Source organism: Capricornis sumatraensis, chromosome 8 (genome assembly GCF_032405125.1).
Source record: "Capricornis sumatraensis isolate serow.1 chromosome 8, serow.2, whole genome shotgun sequence".
Lineage (NCBI taxonomy): Eukaryota > Metazoa > Chordata > Mammalia > Artiodactyla > Bovidae > Capricornis > Capricornis sumatraensis.
Genome location: NC_091076.1, coordinates 9,507,360 through 9,527,606, shown reverse-complemented (window position 1 = coordinate 9,527,606; position 20,247 = coordinate 9,507,360). Strand labels below are relative to the sequence as shown.

The 20,247-nt window shown below is 37.7% G+C and overlaps 1 protein-coding gene across 1 annotated transcript in view; it reads left to right on the top strand.

Annotated features, from left to right (window-relative positions):
* The first annotated feature begins 1,486 nt into the window (after positions 1 to 1,486).
* Positions 1,487 to 20,247, top strand: part of LOC138083737 (solute carrier family 22 member 10-like) — a 37,626-nt gene continuing 18,865 nt past the window's right edge. Inside the window, exons 1-4 of the mRNA XM_068977572.1 lie at positions 1,487 to 1,888; positions 2,569 to 2,672; positions 14,597 to 14,751; positions 14,850 to 15,018. Coding sequence (XP_068833673.1) covers positions 1,487 to 1,888; positions 2,569 to 2,672; positions 14,597 to 14,751; positions 14,850 to 15,018 — 830 coding nt within the window. The remainder of the gene's footprint in view (positions 1,889 to 2,568; positions 2,673 to 14,596; positions 14,752 to 14,849; positions 15,019 to 20,247) is intronic.

Below are 20,247 nucleotides of genomic sequence, written 5' to 3'. Positions count from 1 at the left end.
TATCAGACCACCTTACCTGTCTCCTGAGAAACCTGTATGCAGGTCAAGAAGCAACAGTTAGAACCTTACATGGAGCAACTGACTAGTTCAAAATTGGGAGAATAGTACAACAAGGCTGCATATTGTCACCCTGCTTATTTAACTTCTGTGCAGAATACATCATGCGAACTGCTGGGCTGGATGAATTACAAGCTGGAATCAAGATTGTCAGGAAAAATATCAACCTCAGATATGCAGATGATAGCATTCTAATGGCAGAAAGTAAAGAGAACTAAAGAGGTTGATGGCAGTAAAAGAGGAGAGTGAAAAAGCTGGCTTGAAACTCAGCATTCGAAAACTAAGATCATGGCATCTTGTCCCATCACTTCATGGCAAACAGGAGGCAAAAAGTGGAAGCAGTGAGAGATTTTATTTTCTTAGGCTTCAAAATCACTGCAGACAAGAACTGCAGCCATGAAATTAAAAGACATTTGCTCCTTGGAAAGCCATGACAAATTTAGACAGTGTATTAAAAAGCAGAGGCATCACTTTGCTGACAAAGGTCCATGTAGTAAAAGCTATGGTTTTTCCAGTAGTCATGTATGGATGTGATAGTTGAACTATAAAGTAAGCTGAGCACCAAATAATTTATGTTTTTGAATCATGGTGCTGGAGAATAATCATGAGAGTCCCTTGGACAGTAATAAGATCAAACCAGTAAATCCCAATGGAAATCAACCCTGAATATTCATTGGAAGGACTAATGCTGAAACTGAAGCTCCAATACTATGAACACCTGATGGCAAAAGCTGACTCATTGGGAAAAACCCTGATGCTGGGAAAGACTGAAGGCAAAAGGAGAAGGGGATGGCAGAGGATGAGAGGTTAGATAGCACCACTGACTCAGTGGACATGAGTTTCAGCAAACTCTGGGAATTAGTGAAGGACAGAGCATGGTGTGCTCGAGTCCATGCGGTCGCAAAGAGTTGGACATGACTTGGCAAGTGAACAACAACAGCAAAGTCCATATAAACAAGTACAACCCTTCCTTTTTTGTTCTTTCCACAGAAAAATCATGAAGCAGTTCAATTCTGTCCTTTCCATCTTCTGAAAATGACTGAATTTTTGTAGTAGGTTTATTTTAACTTGTTTAGAGACCACGTACTTGCCAAAGTTCACTGTTGATGATACAGAATCACTGAGGACAAGCACATCGGAGAGTAAATCTTTAAACAGATTTAATGTTCATCAGATACAAGTATCTTTGGTAAATAATTTTCTCTATGACTATTAAAAAGCGAACATCCTATGCTTCCAAAAGGACTAGGGAAACTGTCTCCACTTCTCTGTTGTAGGAGTGAGGTGAGTTGAATCCACTCAATAGTGAGGAGAACCTGATATGAGGTCACATAGATTCAATATGAATTAATGAAAGGATACTGTTTTCTCCCTTTGAAGTTGCAGCTTTGACGTCATTGTGACTCTTCTTGAGGATCACCTGTTTACAATGGCCTTTGAGGAGCTCCTGGATAAAGTTGGTGGCCTGGGGAAATTCCAGATCCTTCAGATGGCTTTTGTTCTCCCCGTTTTCATGATAGTAGTCTGTCACTCACTATTGGAGAACTTCACTGCAGCCATTCCTGGTCATCGCTGCTGGGTCCACATTCTTGATAATGCCACTCTCTCTGGTAATGACACTGGGATCCTCAGCCCTGATGTCCTCCTGAGAATTTCCATCCCACTGGATTCAAACTTGAAGCCAGAGAAGTGTCATCGTTTCCTTCACCCCCAGTGGCAGTTCCTTCACCTGAATGGGACCTTGCCCAACATGACTGACCTGGACACGGAGCCCTGTGTGGACGGCTGGGTGTATGACCACAGCCTGTTCTCCTCCACCATCGTGACTGAGGTAAAGGCCTCATTTACTTCTTGGAGTACTTGTTCTCTGTGTTTAGAATAATGTAAAGTAAACACAGGTTCATTATTCAGATAGCCAGCTTTTATTCATTCTTTTAGCAAATAGTAATTGCTGGTTTTGTAAATTGTCAATTACTTACAATGTGAGGGCACTGAAATTAACAAACTGGTTATGGATTTTACTATCACAAAACTTAAGTTTTGTGTGAATTTTTATGTTTAGCCAAGTTAATACTTGATATAAATTGTGGAAAATTATTCTTGGTCACATGTTCTTAGCCTTTGTGCAAATCGGAAATATTTATATTAATTTTAAAAATTCTATGTCCTGGATTCTTATGAAAGAAACAAACCAAATACATTTTATTCCATGTGTAAAATCCAGGCATCAGTAATGAAAAAAAATCCCCTCAATACTTTCAATGTGTGGCAAAGTTTGAGAACCAGTGAGGCACACAGTGCTAACTATGATTTGCCATGATAGAACTTAGAGGATTTAGTTGAGGATTTAGAGAATTCCGTGCTTACGCTGAGACTTGAATAATATATGTGAGTAAATGTTCAAAGGAAACCAGAGGGTGTGTTCCCTGAGGGTTGTTAGAGTGAGTGAATGTTCGTTGAGGGATATAAGAAGCTGTGAAGCTCCTCTGTGCTGGTTTCCTTCTTTTCCAGTGGGACCTCATTTGTGACAATCAGTCACAGAAATCAGTGGGTCAATCCCTATTCATGGCTGGAATGCTGGTGGGAGGCCTCATATACGGCCTTCTCTCAGACAGGTGAGTGTCTCCACATCACGGCTGCCCTTCTTCTGGGTAGGTTCACAGTTTTCTATTAACTCTTTCATAAAGAAGTCTTTATTGAGTTCCAGTAGGCAGTTCATACTGTTGGTTTCTAGGGAGCTATAGATGGAAATGGAGAATTAGACTCACTGTTACAAATGCAAATTTTTTTGGTCACAGAGCTCATTGTACTGGACACAGAAATAACATCTCTATTAGGTCGGGGGGGCATTTCAGAACAGTAGAGGAGGGTTACATAAACTTCATTTGTAAAGATGAGCAGAAATTACCAATGAGAAGTGAGAGTAAGGTGCTTCAAGACAGGAGGTTCAATCTTTTTAGAGAAACAATATTGCAGGTTTATATGTTATGACTCTATGTTAATTCACTCCTTGACTCTGTGAGCTAAATGCCTATGGGTTCTCATATTGGTCCTGCTGTCATAGTACGCACCATATTCATTTCTAGAAAACTTTGGTGTTTAGTGAGATGGTTCTGAAGCTGAATTAAGAAATAATTGTGACTATAACCTGGATGTTTGGTTTTGCTTAAAAAACCTCATTAGAGGTAATTCTTCCAGCCACGTGAGTTAACTAATCTGTAAACCTCAGATGATATAATTTGTGTTGTGAGATGTTTGGGTTATCTCGTACCTGGCAGTGGTCATCCAAAAGTAAGAGAACAACCGTGGCAGCCACACATCAAGTCCTCTGTAGGAGAAGTGGGAGGCTTAAAATATCCCTTGTTGTCTGTAAGCCTAATATCATTTCCTCTTACAACTAAAAATTGTGAACTCTGAATGTATCACCTCCGTGTAATTCATAAAATATTTCAGAGCTGAAGTGCTCATATTGGCCAGTCTTCTCATTGAGCCTTTTATGATGATTCACAACCAATGCTGATTGATCAATTTAGGTAATACGGATGTGTGGTGATGCTTATAGATATGTTTGTGTTAGTATGTTATGACAGAAAATAAGGGAAGAAAATTCAGTGAAGAAGCAGGAAACTTATAGCTCAGTCAAAGATTTTGAACTAAAAATAGATAAAAAGCTCTGGACATTGGTATCAAAAGCAAAAATAGACAAGTGGGGTTATGTCAAACCAGAAACTTCTCCATTGCAAAGAAAATGATCAGCAAAATGAAATGGAAACCTACAGAATAAGAGAAAATATTTGAAAGGCATATGTCTGATAAAGAATTAATATCCAAAGAAGCTATTGCAACAAATAAGAAAAACTCTCAAATATCCTGATATTTAAAATGGCATAGGACCTCAGTCAATATTTCTCCCAAGAACATATAGAAATACTCAATCAGTATATGAGAAGACTCTTAACATCACTAATAATCAGAGAAATAGAAATCAAAAGAATGGTGAGATACATCCTCATACTGGTTCTGATGGCTATTATATCTAAGATACTATTGCCAAGATCAATGTCAAGGAGATTTTCCTTTTCTTTCTTCCAGGAGTTTTACTGTTTTGGGGTAATGTTTAAGTCTTTAATCTACTTTTAGTGAATTGAAAAAATTTTGTAAGTTTTCAGAATTTTCTATATAGAATTTCATATTATATGCAAAGTCAATATAATTCCTCCTTTCCAGTGGATGCTTTTTTCTTTTTTCTTGCCTTATAGCTCTGACTAGGGCTTCCAGGATTATGTTTATAGGAGGGGTGTGAGCTGGCACCCCCTTTCCCCTCCTGAACTGAGAGGAAAATCTTTCAACCTGTCCATACTAAGTATGCTATTATCTGAAGACCCATCATATATTACCTTTATTATGTTCATGCGCATTGCTTCTATCCCCAACTGATTGAGTATTTTTACCATGAAAAGATATCGTATTATGTCAAATGGCTTTTCCTGCATCTTTTGAGATGATCATATCATTTTTATTTTTCATTCTATTAATGTTGTGTATCACATACATTGAATTGTGTATGTTGAACTCCATGCATCCTAGGGATAAATCCCACTTGATCATAGTGTATAATCCTTTTAGTGTGCTGTTGATTTCAGTTTCTAATATCTTGTTAAGAAATTTTTGCATCTATATTCAGCAGAGATGTTGGTCTTTAGTTTTCTTGTAATGTCCTTATCTAGCATGAAAATGGTGATCTTTTCCTGTGAGTTTGAGAGTGTACTCGCCTCTTTAATTTTTTGGAAATGTTTGAGAAGAATTGGTGTTGATTGTCATTTGAATGTGTGGGAATATTCACCTGTGAAACCATCTGGTCCTATCTTTTAAAATTTAAATATAGTTGATTTGTAGCATTATATTATCTTCAGGTAAACTAAATTATATTTCAATATTTTATAGATTATGCTCCATTTAAAGTTATTATGAATTAATGGTTACATTTTTCTGTGCTGTACAGTAGATCCTTGTGGTTTATTTATTTGATACATAAAGGCACATTTATACATGAGATAAATTCGTATCTTTTTTAATATAAATTTATTTATTTTAATTGGAGGTTAATTACTTTACAATATTGTTTCTTTTTTTTCTTTTTAAAATTTTATTTTTACTTTATTTTACTTTACAATATTGTATTGGTTTTGCCATACATTGACATGAATCCGCCACGGGTGTATACGAGCTCCCAATCCTGAATCCTCCTCCCACTTCCCACCCCATATCATCTCTCTTAAGAAAGTAAGTAAGTAAGTAAAGTCATTCAGTCGTGTCCAACTCTTTGTGACCCCATGGACTGCAACCCACCAGGCTCCTCAGTTCATGGGATTCTCCAGGCAAGAATACTGGAGTGGGTTGCCATTTCCTTCTCCAGGGGATCTTCCCGACCCAGGGATGGAACCCAGGTCTCCCGCATTGGAGGCAGATGCTTTAACCTCAACAATATTGTATCTTTTAATCCCATACTAGTTTGTTTTCTGTATCTGTGAGGCTGTTTCTTTATTGTTACATCCATTCTTTTCTATCAGTTTTTGATTTCACATATAAGTGATGGAGTACTTGTTTTTCTCTGTCTCCCTCATTTCACTAAGCATGTAGGTCCATCCACGTTGTTGCAAATGACAGAATTTCCTTCTCTAGAGCTGAATGATATTCCATTGTATCTATGCACTGTATCTTGTTTGTTAATTCATCTGTTAATGGCCACTTAGATTGCTTCCATGTCTTGGCTGTTATAAATAACGTTTCAGTGAACACTGGGATGTATGTATCTTTTTGAATTATTATTATTATTATTTTTTTTTTGGTATGTACCCAGGAGTGGTATAGTTAGATCATATGGTAGTTTTATTTTAATTTTTTGAGGTGCCTCCATATTGTTTTATACAGTTTTTGCACCAATTTACTTTCCCACCAATATTTCATGAAACTTCCCTTTTCTCCATATTTTTGCCAACAGATGTTATTTGTTGTTTTTTCCTTAATAGTGATCCTGATATGTATAAGGTGATAGCATGGTTTTGATTTTCGTTTTTCTAGCAACTAACGATGCTAAGCATTTTTCACCTGCCCATGGGCCATCAGTATGTCCTCACTGGAAAAATGTCTATTTAGGTCTTCTGATCATTTTTAAAATTGAGTTATTTACTGTTTGATACTTAATTACATGATCTGTTTAAATATTTTTGATAGTAACTACATTTTGTATGGGGTAAGGTTTTAGTCATTGTTGGTAGTTCAGATTTTATATTTTTATGACAGATAACTAGGAATTTATCCATTTATTCTAGCTTATCAACTTTATTCTTTATAAATGTCAGTAACAGTCTCTTACAATCCTCTGTATTTCTGTGGTATTAGCTGAAATGTATCCTTTTTTAAAAAAATTTGAGTCTTCTTTCGCTTTTTTAGTTTAGATAAAGTTTGTCAATTTTGTTCACTTTCTTAAAAATAATCTTTTGGGTTTTTTGACATTGTTATTGATTTTCTGGTTTCCATTTATTTCATTTCTGATCTTCCCTGTGTTATTTAATTCTTTCTGCTAACTGTGGGCTTGTTTCTCTCTCTCTTTTTTCTGTTCCTTGAGGTTAAAGTAATGCAATTTGAGAGGTTTCTTTTTCATAACTGCCTCATCTATTGCTATAAAGTTCATTCTTAGAGCTGGTTTTGCAGCATTTCACAAGTTTTGATGTGTTGTATTACCATTTTTGTTTGTTTCAAGATGTTGGGAATTTCTCTTTTGAATTATTTTGTGTCCCATTGGTTTTTAATTTTTTATATATTTTAAGATTTCCGACTTTCCATCTGTTATTTATTTCTAGCTTCATTTTATTGTAGTTAGTTACAAAGACACTTGACAACATTTCAATCTTCTTAACTAAGACGTTTTTTGTAACATAGTATATAATCTATTTCAGAAAATGTTTGCTGTGCACTTAAGCATGTGTATTCCGCTGCTGTTGGATGAAATGTGCTTTGTATCTGTTAGGACTGTTTGCTCTAAAGTATAATACAAGTTTGTTGTGTTTTTATTGACTTGCAGTCTGGATGATCTCTTTCCATTTTCAAAAATGTGGTATAGAATTTCCCTCCTATCATTGTATTGTCTACTTCTCCCTTCATGTATGTTGTTGTTCGTTGTCCAGTCACTAAGTCATATCTGACTGTGACCCCATGGATTTCAGCATGCCAGGCTTCCATGTCCTTCACTATTTTCTGGGGTTGCACAGACTTGTGTCCATTATGTCAATGATGCCATCCAACAATCTCATCTTCTGTCGCCCTCTTCTCCTGTCCTCAATCTTTCCCAGCACTGGGGTCTTTCCCAATAAGTTGGCTCTTCGTGTCAGGTGACCAAAGTACTAGATCTTCAGTTTTAGCATCAGTCCTTCCAATGAATATTCAGGACTGATTTCCTTTAGGATTGACTGGTTCGATCTTGCTATCCAAGATAGCAAGATCTTGGACTCTCAGTCTTCTCCAGCACCCATTCTTTGGCTCTCAGTCTTCTTAATGGCCCAACTGTCACATTCATACCTGACTACTGCAAAAACCATAGCTTTGACTATATGGACCCTTGTCGGCAAAGTGAAGTTGCTGCCTTTTAATATGCTCTCTAGGTTTGTCATAACTGTCTTTAAAAGGTGCAACCTTCTTTTAATTTCATGGCCTCAGGGACCATCTGCTGTGATTTTGGAGCCCAAGATGATAAAATCTGTCACTGTTTCTACTTCTTACCCATCTATTTGCTATGAAGTGATAGGACCATATGCCATGATCTTGGTTTTGTGAATGTTGAGTTTTAAGCCACCTTTTTCACTCTCCTCTTTCACCCTCATCAAGAAGCTCCTTAGTTCCTCTTCACTTTCTGCCATTAGAGTGCTATCATCTGCATATCTGAGGTTGTTGATATTTCTCCTGGCAGTCTTGATTTCAGGTTGTGATTCATCAAGCCTGGCTTTTCAATGATATACTCTGCATAAACTTAAATAGACAGGGTGACAATATACAGCCTTGATGGACTCCTTTCTCAATTTTGAACCAGTTCGTTGTTCCATGTCTTGTTCTAATTGTTGCTTCTTAACTTGCGCATAGGTTTCTCAGGAGACAGGTAGAGTGGTCTGGTGTTCCCATCTTTTTAACATTTTCCCACAGTTTGTTGTGACCCATACAGTCAGAGGCTTTAGAATAGTCAGTGGAGCAGAAGTAGATGTTTTTCTGGAACTCCCTTGCTTTCTCTATGATCCAATGGATGTTGGCAATTTGATTTCTGATTCTTCTGCCTTTTCTAAACTCAGCTTGTCCATCTGGAAGTTCTCGGTTCACATATTGCTGAAGCCTAACTTGAAGGATTTTGAGCATAGTCTTACTAGCAAGAGAAAAGTACACAATTGTCCAGTAGTCTGAACATTCTTGGGCTTCCCTGGTAACTCAGTGATAAAGAATTCGCCTACAAATCAGGAGCCACAGGATATGCTGGTTTGACTTCTGTGTTGGAAAGATTGAGGTCATGGCAACTCACTCTAGTATTCTTGCCTGGAGAATCACAGGCCTGGATAGATGATCATGGTGGGCTACAGTCCACAGGGTTGCAAAGAGTTGGACATGACTGAAGTGATTTAGCATGCACATTGAACATTCTTTGGCACTCCTCTTTGGGATTGAAATGAAAACTGACCTTTTCCTGTCCTGTGGTCCTACCAAACATTTAGAGTAGAATCAATACCAACCCATCTTAAATTTATCCATACAAATAGAAGATAGGATAATATTTTAAAATTCATTTACTAGGCCAGCATCCTACTGATACTATAATGAAAAGACAGGGAAGTAAAGCTATAGGGAAATATCAATGGTAAACATAGATGCAAAAATCCTCATTAAAATGCTAATAAACCAAATTCAGTGACACAGTAAAAGCATTTTATATCATGAACAAGTGGTTTTTACCCCAAGGATGCAAGAATGGTTCAAAACATGCAAACCATTCAACATGATATAGCATATTAACAGAATACAGGATCATATCAATAGATGGTTAAAAAATTGAAAATATTCAGCATCATGCATGATGAGATATTTGCTATGACCAGTGTATTCTCTTGACAAAACTTTGTTAGCCTTTTATCTGCCTCATTTTGTACTCCACGGCCAAACTTGCCTGTTACTCCAAGTATCTCTTGACTTCCTTGCATTCCAATCCCCTATGATGGAAAGGACATCCTTTTCTGTGTTTGTTCTAGAAGATGCTGTAAGTTTTCATAGAACCAGTCAACTTCAGTTTCTTCAGCATCAGTAGTTGGGGCATAGACTTGGATTACTGTGATGTTGAATGGTTTGCCTTGGCAACAACGGAGGTCATTTCATCGCTTTTGAAATTGCACACACGTACTGCATTTTGGACTATTTAACTATGAGGGCTCCTCCATACCTTCTAAGGGATTCTTGTCCACAGTAGTAGATAAAATTGCTATCTGAATTAAATTCTCCCATTTCCATCCATTTTAGTTCACTGATGCCATCTTCTGTTTGACCGTGTCCAATTTGCTTTGATTCATGGGCCTAACATTCCAGGTTCCTATATTATGTTGTTCTTTAGAGCATCAGACTTTGTTTTTACCACCAGACACATCTACAGCTGAGTTTCGTTTGAGCTTTGGCCCAGTTGTTTAATTCTTTCTGGAGCTCTTTGTTACTGCCCTTCATTCTTTCCTAGTATCATATTGGACATCTTCTGACGTGGGGGCTCATCTTCTGGAGTCATATATTTTTATGTTTTCATAATGCTCATGGGGTTCTTGCGGCAAGAATGCTGGAGTGGTTTGCCATTACCTCCTCCAGTGGACCATGTTTTGCCAGAACTCTTTACTATGACTCATCAGTCTTTGGTGGCCCTGCATGACATGGCTCCTAGTTTCATTGAGTCACACAAGCACCTTCACCATAACAAGGCTGTGATTCATTGGAAATCTTATCAACTGTAGTAACATGAATAAATAAATTATTATACTACATGAATAAACATGACACACAGCACAATCTGCATGACTAGCTTATATGTAGATTATGAAATACTTGAATCAGAGGAAGTTAATGCAGAGAAGTGATTGTCAAGATTTTGGAGGTGAGAGAAATGGGGAGATGTTGGTCAAAGGGTATAAAGTTTCAGTGTCGCAAGATGAATATATCCTGGTCATGTATGGCACAGTTGTTTTTCAGTCACTAAGTTGTGTCTAACTCTTTGTGACCCCACGGACTGCACCATGCTTGGCTCCCATGTCCTTCCCTGTCTTCTGGAGTTTGCTCAAATTCATGTCCACTGAGTAGATGATGCTATCTAACCATCTCATCCTTTGCCTATCCCTTTCCTTTTGCCTTCAATCTTTCTCAGCATCAGGGTCTTTTTCAATGAGTAGGTATAGTTAATAATTTACTGTATACTCAGAACTTGCAAGAGACTAGATAAATGCTCTCTCACATACAAAAATTGTATCTGTTACATGATGGGTATGTTAATAAGCTTGGTTGAAGTGATTGTTTCACAATATACATATATCAAATCATCACACTGAACATCTTCAGTTCAGTTCAGTTGTGTCTGACTCTGCAACCCCATGAATTGCAGCACGCCAGGCCTCCCTGTCCATCACCAACTCCTGGAGTTCACCCAAACTCATGTCCATCGAGTTGATGATGCCATCCAGCCATCTCATCCTCTGTTGAACCCTTCTCCTCCTGCCTCCAATCCCTCCCAGCATCAGAGTCTTTTCCAAGGAGTCAACTCTTTGCATGAGGTACATATATGCAATTTTATTTGCTTTTGCCAATTATACCTCAATAAAGTGGACAAATTACCAATGGATTTGAATAGATACATTTGTTTACAAAGAAGATATACAATTTGTAAGAAGCACATGAAAAGAAGCAAAACAGCATCACTTATTAAGCCATGCCAATCAAAACTATATTGAAACCCCAATATATAATATAGATAACTAATAAAGACCTACTCACCAAAGAAGCAAGAGAGTTCCAGAAAAACATCTATTTCTGCTTTATTGACTATGCCAAAGCCTTTGACTGTGTGGATCACAATAAACTGTGGAAAGTTCTGAAAGAGATGGGAATACCAGACCACCAGACCTGCCTCTTGAGAAACCTGTATGCAGGTCAGGAAGCAACAGTTAGAACTGGACATGGAACAACAGACTGGTTCCAAATAGGAAAAGGAGTACGTCAAGGTTGTATATTGTCAGCCTGCTTATTTAACATATATGCAGAGTACATTGTGAGAAACGCTGGGCTGGGTGAAGCATAAGATGGAATCAAGATTGCCCAGAGAAATATCAGTAACCTCAGATATGCAGGTGACACCACCGTTATGGCAGGAAGTGAAGAAGAACTAAAGAGCCTCTTGATGAAAGTGAAAGAGGAGAGTTAAAAAGCTTGCTTAAAGCTCAACATTCAGAAAACTGAGATCATGGCATTCGGTCCCATCACTTCATGGGAAATAGATGGGGAAACGGTGGAAACAGTGTCAGACTTTATCTTTTCTTGGGCTCCAAAATCACTGCAGATGGTGACTGCAGCCATGAAATTAAAAGACACTCCTTGGAAGGTAAGCTGTGACCAGCCTAGAAAGCATATTAAAAAGCAGAGACATTATTTTGTCAACAAAGGTCTGTCTCGTCAAGGCTATGGTTTTTCCAGTGGTCATGTATGGATGTGAGAGTTGGACTGTGAAGAAAGCTGAGCACCGAAGAATTGATGCTTTTGAACTGTGGTGTTGGAGAAGACTCTTGCGAGTCCCTTGGACTGGAGGGAGATCCAACCAGTCCATTCTAAAGGAGATCAGTCCTGAGTTTTCATTGGAAGGACTGATGTTGAAGCTGAAACTCCAATACTTTGGCCACCTGATGCGAAGAGTTGATTCATTTGAAAAGACTCTGATGCTGGAAAAGATTGAAGGTGGGAGGAGAAGGGGATGACAGAGGGTGAGATGGTCGGATGGCATCATCAACTCAATGGACATGAGTTTGAGTAAACTCTGGGAGTTGGTGATGGAGAGGGAAGCCTGGCGTGCTCTGGTCCATGCGGTCACAAGGAGTTGGACATGGCTGAGTGACTGAACTGAATTGAGCTGAAAGACATACTGTATAGCAGAGGGAGTTGGAGAAGAGAATAGCAACCCACTCCAGGATTTTTGCCTGGAGATTCCCATGGACAGAGGAGCTTGGTGGGCTACAATCCATTGGATCGCAAAGAGTTGGACACAACTGAGTGACTAACACACATGTACACACATAGGAGAGGGAAATCTACTCCGTACTCTGTAATGACCTACATGGGAAAAGAACCTAGAAAAGAGTAGAGTCCCTTGGACAGCAAGATCAAACCACTCAATCTTAAAGGAAATCAACCCTGAGTATTTATTGGAAGGACTAATGCTGAAACTGAAGCTCCAACACTGGCCACCTGATGTGAAGAGCTGACTCTTTGGAAAAGACCTTCATACTGGAAAAGATTGAGGGCAGGAAGAGAAGGGAGTAACCGAGGACGAGATGGTTGGATGGCATCAGTGACTCAATGGACATGAGTTTGAGAAAATTCTGGGAGATAATGAAGAATAGGAAAGCCTGTTGTGCTGCAGTCCATGGGGTCACAAAGAGTTGAATTCGACTTAGTAACTGAACAACAACATGTTTATGTATAACTGACTCACATTGCTGTACAGCAGAAACTAGCACAACATTGTAAATCAACTATACTCCAACTTAAAAATCTAAATTGTATGGCAAAACCAATGCAATATTGTAAAGTAATTAGCCTCCAATTAAAAGAAATAAATTTATATTTAAAAAATCTAAATTGAAACCAGTTCAAACATACTAGGGTGACTAGAATAACAAAAAGTAAAAATCAGAAATAAGAGTGAGATGGTAGTTCAAGAGGATATGTAATTCACCCTCCTACCTGAACACATAAAATACTACATCCATATATGGATCGATCCTCAGCAAGTGCTATTGGGAAAATAGCGTAAGGACTTCCCTGGCAGCCCAGTGGTTAAGGCTTTACCTTCCAGTGCAGGGGTTGTCAGTTTGATCCCTGGTCAGGAAATTAAGATCCCATATGCTTTGAAGCCTAAAAACCAAAACATAAAACAGAAGCAATATTTTAACAAATTCAATAAAAGACTTTAAAAGATGGTCCATATCAAAGAAAACCTTTTTTTTTTTTAAAGAGATACATTTGACATCTTTAGCATTATTATTTCTGGAAATGTATTTTGCTTTGAAATTTATTTGATGTTAGTATAAATATTCCAGCTTATTATTATTGCTATTTGTGTTGTATATCTTTTTTGTCAATTTAGTTTTTTAAAATTTAAATTTATGTATTTTAATTGGAGGCTAATTACTGTACAATGTTGTATTGGTTCTCATAATTTAAGTACTATTTGGGAAGGATGGGCTTCCCTGGTGGCTCAGATGGTAAAGAATATGCCTGCGATGTAGGAAAAGCAAAAAATTAAGTTTTCAAAGAAATCCATTCTGGTAATTTCTATCAGTTGAAATTAGTTTGATATGATTGCTACAATTTTTGTCTATCAAGTCATTTTGTGTTTTCTAAATTATTTTCATTATGATAATGATTACATATATGATTATTTGATGTGTTTGTTCCTATGTTGCACATTTTCTGTTTTTAGAGGAACTGTTTGAATAATTTAAATATTGCAGAGGAATTCCTGATCCCAAATGTGTTTATCTGTTTTTCTTACTAGATATATAGATTTGCATATCCTATTTAGTCCTAGATGTCTCCACTAAGACTCTGTTTTCATGACTCTCAATGAAACAGAACATTTATTTTTTCTTCTTTGTCCTTCATCTTTTCCTGTTCATTCTCCATCTTACATAGTTCTTTTCTCTGAGAGATTTATATAATATCCTCTATCTGTGTTATAGTGCCTTTACATTCTGTTCTAGAAAAGCATATTGCTTGAGACTAACAAATCCAGATTCAACAAAGAGTGGTCCTTACATAAACCGCCTACAACTTTGTTGCATTTCCCACCAATCTTTTGTATAAGTTAGCCTTAATCTGTTTGATCCTAGAGACCCAAGTACACTTTTAGCTCTTTTGTGGTCTACACACTGGATAGACTATCTAGTTTGTTAAATACATAAGTTAGTACAGTATGTGCTTATAGTATGGTACAATTTCCAGCATTGTAGTTCTCTTTATACGCTAGGTGACAGAGTCCATTGGTGACTGGAGGATGAAGTTTTGGTATTGCTAGTGTACATTGTAGACAAGGAATGTTATTTGAGGAGATTTCCATTGCTGATTTAGCTCTTGATTTTTCAAGCGTTCAGGTACAAAGAATCATTTGTTAAAACATTCTTTATATTTCAGTGTATGCTTTTGCTTTCTTAATGTTTTGTCCCAAATTATCATTGCTTTCCTATTCTAACTGCCTTCTGTTTCTTAGGTTTGGGCGGAAGTTGATTCTCAGGTGCTGTTTGCTCCAGCTCGCCATCTCTGGGACCTGCACAGCCTTTGCTCCCACCTTCCTCATTTACTGCTCCCTACGCTTCTGGTCAGGTTGTTCTGCTGTGGTCGTTATATCAAATAATAGTATGCTCAGTAAGTTGACAATTTTGATCTCCTCCATTTTCCAAACCTTGAATTTGATCTTGAAATTTCTTCTTCTAACATTACTACCTCAATTGTGTTTCTTTCAGTTACAGAGTGGACCAGATCCCAGTCAAAAGCCATGGTAATAACACTGGTATCCTGTGCCCTTAGTATTGGACAGATGATGCTGGGAGGACTGGCTTTTGTCTTTCGAGAGTGGCGCACCCTACAGCTGGTGGTGTCTGTACCTTTCTTTGGCTTCTTTCTCTCCTCAAGGTAAAAGTCTTCTCTCTCACTCTGACTTAAGGGAACGGGGGTGAAAATGCATATTGAATTGTAATATATTGACTTCCTTATTCCCTGGGCCCTTTCTTATTGTTTGGATATAAAACCCATATTTCTCATCTGTTCATTCTATACAATTTGAGATTCCAGGAGCAGATTTGTTGTTGTCATTCATTTGCTAAGCCATGTCTGACTGTTTGCAACCTCAAAGACTGTAGCATGCTAGGCTCCTTTGCCTTCCACTGTCTTCCAGGGTTTCCTCCAATTCATGTCTATTGAGTCAGTGATGCTATCTAACCATCTTATCCTCTGCCTCCTCCTTCTCCTTTGCCTTCAGTCTTTCCGAGTACCAAGTCTTTTCCAATGAATCATTTCTCCACATCAGGTGGCCAAAGTATTGGAGCTTCAGCTTCAGCATCAGTCCTTTCAATGAATATTTTGGGTTGATTTCCTTTAGGATTGACTGGTTTGATCTTGCTGTCCAAGGGACTGTCAAGAGTCTTCGCCAGCACCACAGTTCAAAAGCATCAATTCCTTTGGTGCTCAGCCTTCTTCATGGTCCAACTCTCACACGCGCATGTGATTACTGGAAAACCTATAACTTTGACTATATGGACCTCTATCAGCAAAGTGACATTTCTGATTTTTAATATGCTGTCTAGGTTTGTCATAGCTTTCCTTTCAAGTAGCTAGTATCTTTTAATTTCATGGTTGCAGTCAAAGGTCCACAGTGATTTTGGAACCCAAGAAAATAAAATCTGTCACTGCTTCCACTTTTTCTCCTTCTATTTGTCATGAAGTGACGGGACAAGATGCCATGATTTTAGTATTTTTTAAAGATCTAGATAAGATTTATTGATCAGATTGTTTTAGAGAACCAACATCAAAAAACTGACAAGATACATCAATACAGATTGGACATTTTAGGGTAAATTCACTGTATTTCCTACCAGCTTGTAAGTAACTAGGTAAGGTGGAAAAACTATCCTGATCATAAGACATGCACATCAGACTGCAAACGGACTTCCACGCTATTTAACCGAACTGTGGTAAATAGCTTTAAAGTAAGGCAGGCATCATGTGAGGCCTAAACAAATCCTATACCAAGAGTTTTTTGAAAGTTGAGTTTCAAGCCAGGTTTTTAACTCTCCTCTTTTACCCTCAACAAGAGGCTCTTTAGTTCCTCTTCACTTTCTGCCCTTAGTGTGGTATCATCTGCATATATGAGGTTTTGATATCTCTCCTGGCAATCTTGATTTCAACTTGTGCTTCACGCAGCCTGGCATTTTGCATGATCTACTCAGCATATAATTAAATAAGCAGAGTGACAATATATAGCCTTGACATACTCCTTTCCCAATTTCAAATCAGTCCATTGTTCCATGTCCAATTCTAATTGTTGCTTCTTGATCTGCATACAGGTTCAGGGACAGGTAAGGTAGTCTGGTACTCCCATCTCTTAAAAAAATTTCCATAGTTCGCTGTGATCCACACAGTCAAAGACTTTAGCATAAATGAGGCAGAAATAGATGTTTTTCTGGAACTCCCTTGCTTTCTCTATGATCCAGTGGATGTTGGCAATTTGATCTCTGCTTCCTCTGCCTTTTCTAAACCCAACTTGTAAATACATTTCGAAGTTCTCAGTTCACATACTGCTGAAGCCTAAGTTGAAGGACTTTGAGCATTACCTTGCTAGCATGTGAAGTGAGTGCAATTGTATGGTAGTTTGAACATTCTTTGACATTGCCCTTCTTCAGGATTGGAATGAAAACTGACTGGAGGAAAGAATAGGGAATAACAGTGAACTTTTGGCTAGGGGTTTTAGGTATTTTCTTGCCATCCTTCTTCGTACATGTTATTAGTTTAGAGGTAATAGAGTTATTTGAAAATTATTTTCCTTAATATCAAATATTGTCTCAAATATTTTAAAAAGATATACCATCAGTTTTTTGGCTTTGAAATTAATATGGTTACAGTAGATTTTCACTGATTTTCCATGTTGCAGATAAAATTGAATAAAGAGACAGCAAATATATTCAGAGAGAAGTTTGCCGAAATAGTAGCGTGATTTCTCCAGTGTGAAAATGGCATGTATATTTGGTGCTTTACATTATATGTTGAGCAGTCTCTCTTTCCTTAAGTAATTTTAACAAACATTTTTTTAATGAACAAAACATTTTTTTAATTTAATTAACTCTCTGACGTATTTACAATATTTTTTTTCTATTCTCTTAGAATGGGCCTGGTGATAGGACCAAATGCTATGATCTTCATTTTTTATTTTTTTATGGGAATAAATTATTTATTTATTTTTTTACTTTATTTTACTTTACAATACTGTATTGGTTTTCCCATACATCAACATGAATCTGCCACAGGTATACACGTGTTCCCAATCTTGAACCCCCCTCCCACCTCCCTCCCCATACCATCTCTCTGGGTCATCCCAGTGCACCAGCCCCAAGTATCCTTTATCCTGCATTGAACCTAGACTGGGGATTCATGTTTTTTAAATATTGAGCTTTAAGCCAGCTTTTTCATTCTCCTCTTTCACCTTCATCAAAAGGCTCTTTAGTTCCTCTTCACTTTCTGCCGTTAGGGTGGTGTCATCTGCATATCTGAGGTTATTGATATTTCTCCTGGCAATCTTGATTCCAGCTTATGATTCATCTAGCCAGGCTTTTCACATGATGTCTTTGCTGTGGCTAGGACTTTCAAAACTATGTTGAACAGTAGTGTCTAGAGTGAACGTCCTTATTTTGTTCCTGGTCTTAGAGGAAAGGCTTTCAATTTTTCACCATTGAAAATAATGTGTGCTGTGTATTTCTCCTATATGCCCTTTTTATGTTGAGGTAGGTTCCTTCTATGCTCACTTTCTGGGGAGTTAATCATAAACGGGTGTTGATATTTGTCAAAAACTTTTTTGCTTCTATGGAAATTGTCTTATGGCTTTTATCCTTTAATTTGTGACTATGATGTATCACATTGATTGATTTCCATGTAAGCATTCTTGTATCCCTGGGATAAACCCCACTTGATCATATCATATGATCCTTTTAATGTGCTGTTAGATTCATTTTGCTAGTATTCTGTTGAGGATTATTACATCTATGTTCCCCAGTGATATTGCCCTGTAATTTTCTTTTTTTGTGTGATGTCTTTTTCTGGTTTTGGTATCTGGGTGATGATGGCCTTTTAGAATGAGTTTGGGAGTGTTCCTCTCTCTGCAATTTTTTTGAAAGTGTTTGAGAAGGATAGATGTTAGCTCTTCTCTAGACATATGATATAATAGAAATCACCAGTGAAACCATTTGGCTCTGGACTTTGGTTTGTTGTAAGATTTTTGATCGCAGTTTCAATTTCAGTGCTTATGACTGGTCTGTTCATATTTTCTATTTCTTCCTGGTTCAGTCTTGGAAAGTTGTACTTTTCTAAGAGTTTTCCGTATCTTCCAGGTTGTCCATTTTATTGGCATATAGTTGCTCATAGTAGTCTCTTTTGATCCTTTGTATATTTGTGGTATCTCTTGTAACTTCTCCTTTTTCATTTCTAATTTTATTGATTTGAGTCTTCTTCCTGTTTTCTTGATGAGTCTGGATAATGATTTATCCATTTTGTTTATTTTCTCAAAAAGCAGCTTTTAATTTTATTGATCATCACTATTATTTTCTTCATTTATTTATGCTCTGATTTTTATGATTTCTTTCCTTCTACTAACTTTGGCCCCTTTTTATTCTTCTCTTTCCAATTGCTTTAGGTGTAAGATTAGGTTCTTTATTTGAGATTTTTCTTGTTTCTTGAGGTAGAATTGTACTGCTATAAGCTTTACTCTCAGAACTGCTTTTGCTGCATTCTATCGGTTTTGAATGCAAGATCCAGATGTCCCCACAGCCAGTCCCTCCCATCAGGAAGCTTCCACAAGCCTCTTATCCTCATCCATCAGAGTGCAGACAGAATGAAAACCACAGTGTCAGGAAACTAACCAAAACTGATCACATGGATCACAGTCTTGTCTAACTCAATGAAACTATGAGTCATGCCATGTAGAGTCACCTAAGATGGGAAAGTCATGGTGGAGAGTTCTGACAAAATGTGGTCCACTGAGAAGGGAATGGCAAAGTATTTCAGCATTCTTGCCTTGAGAATCCCATGAACAGTATGAAAAGGCAAAAAGACATTTATTTATTTATTTATTTTAATGTTCTTTTTTTTTTACTTTTAAAATCTTTAATTATTACATGCGTTCCCAAACATGAACCCCCTTCCCACCTCCCTCCCCATAACATCTCTGTGGGTCATCCCCATGCACCAGCCCCAAGCACACTGTATCCTGCGTCAGACATAGACTGGCAATTCAATTCTTACATGATAGTATACATGTTAGAATGGCATTCTCCCAAATCATCCCACCCTCTCCCTCTCCCTCTGAGTCCAAAAGTCCGTTATACACATCTGTGAAAGACATGACATTTAAAGTTGAGCTCCCCAACTCAGTAGATGAACAATATGCTGCTAGAGATGAGTGGAGAAATAGCCCCAGAAGGAATGAAGGGGTTGAGCCAAAGTGGAAACAACGCCTAGTTGTGGATGTGTCTGGTGGTGAAAGTAAAGTCCAATGCTATAAAGTACAATATTGCATAGGAACCTGGAATGTTAGGTCCATGAATCAAGGTAAATTGGAAGTGGGCAAACAGGAGATGGCTAGAGTGAAAATCAAAATTATAGGAATCAGTGAACCCAAATGGACCAGAATGGGTGAATTTAACTCAGATGACCATTATATCTACTACTGTGGGCAAGAATCCCTTAGAAAAAAATGGAGTAACCCTCATAGTCAACAAAAGAGTCCAAAATGCAGTACTTGGGTGCGATCTAAAAAATTACAGAATGATCTCTGTTCTTTTCCAAGGCAAACCATTTAATATCACAGTAATCCAAGTCTATGTCTCAACTACTAATGCTGAAGAAGCTGAGGTTGAACAATTCTATGAAGATCTACAAGACCTTCTAGAACTAATACCAAAAAAGATGTCCTTTTCATCATATGGGACTAGAACGCAAAAATAGGAAGTCAAGAAATACCTGGAATAACATGCAAGATTGGCTTTGGAGTACAAAATGAAGCAGGCAAAGGCTAACAGAGTTTGACCAAGAGAATGAACTGGTCATAGCGAACACCCTCTTCCAACAACACAAGAGATGACTCTACACATGGACATC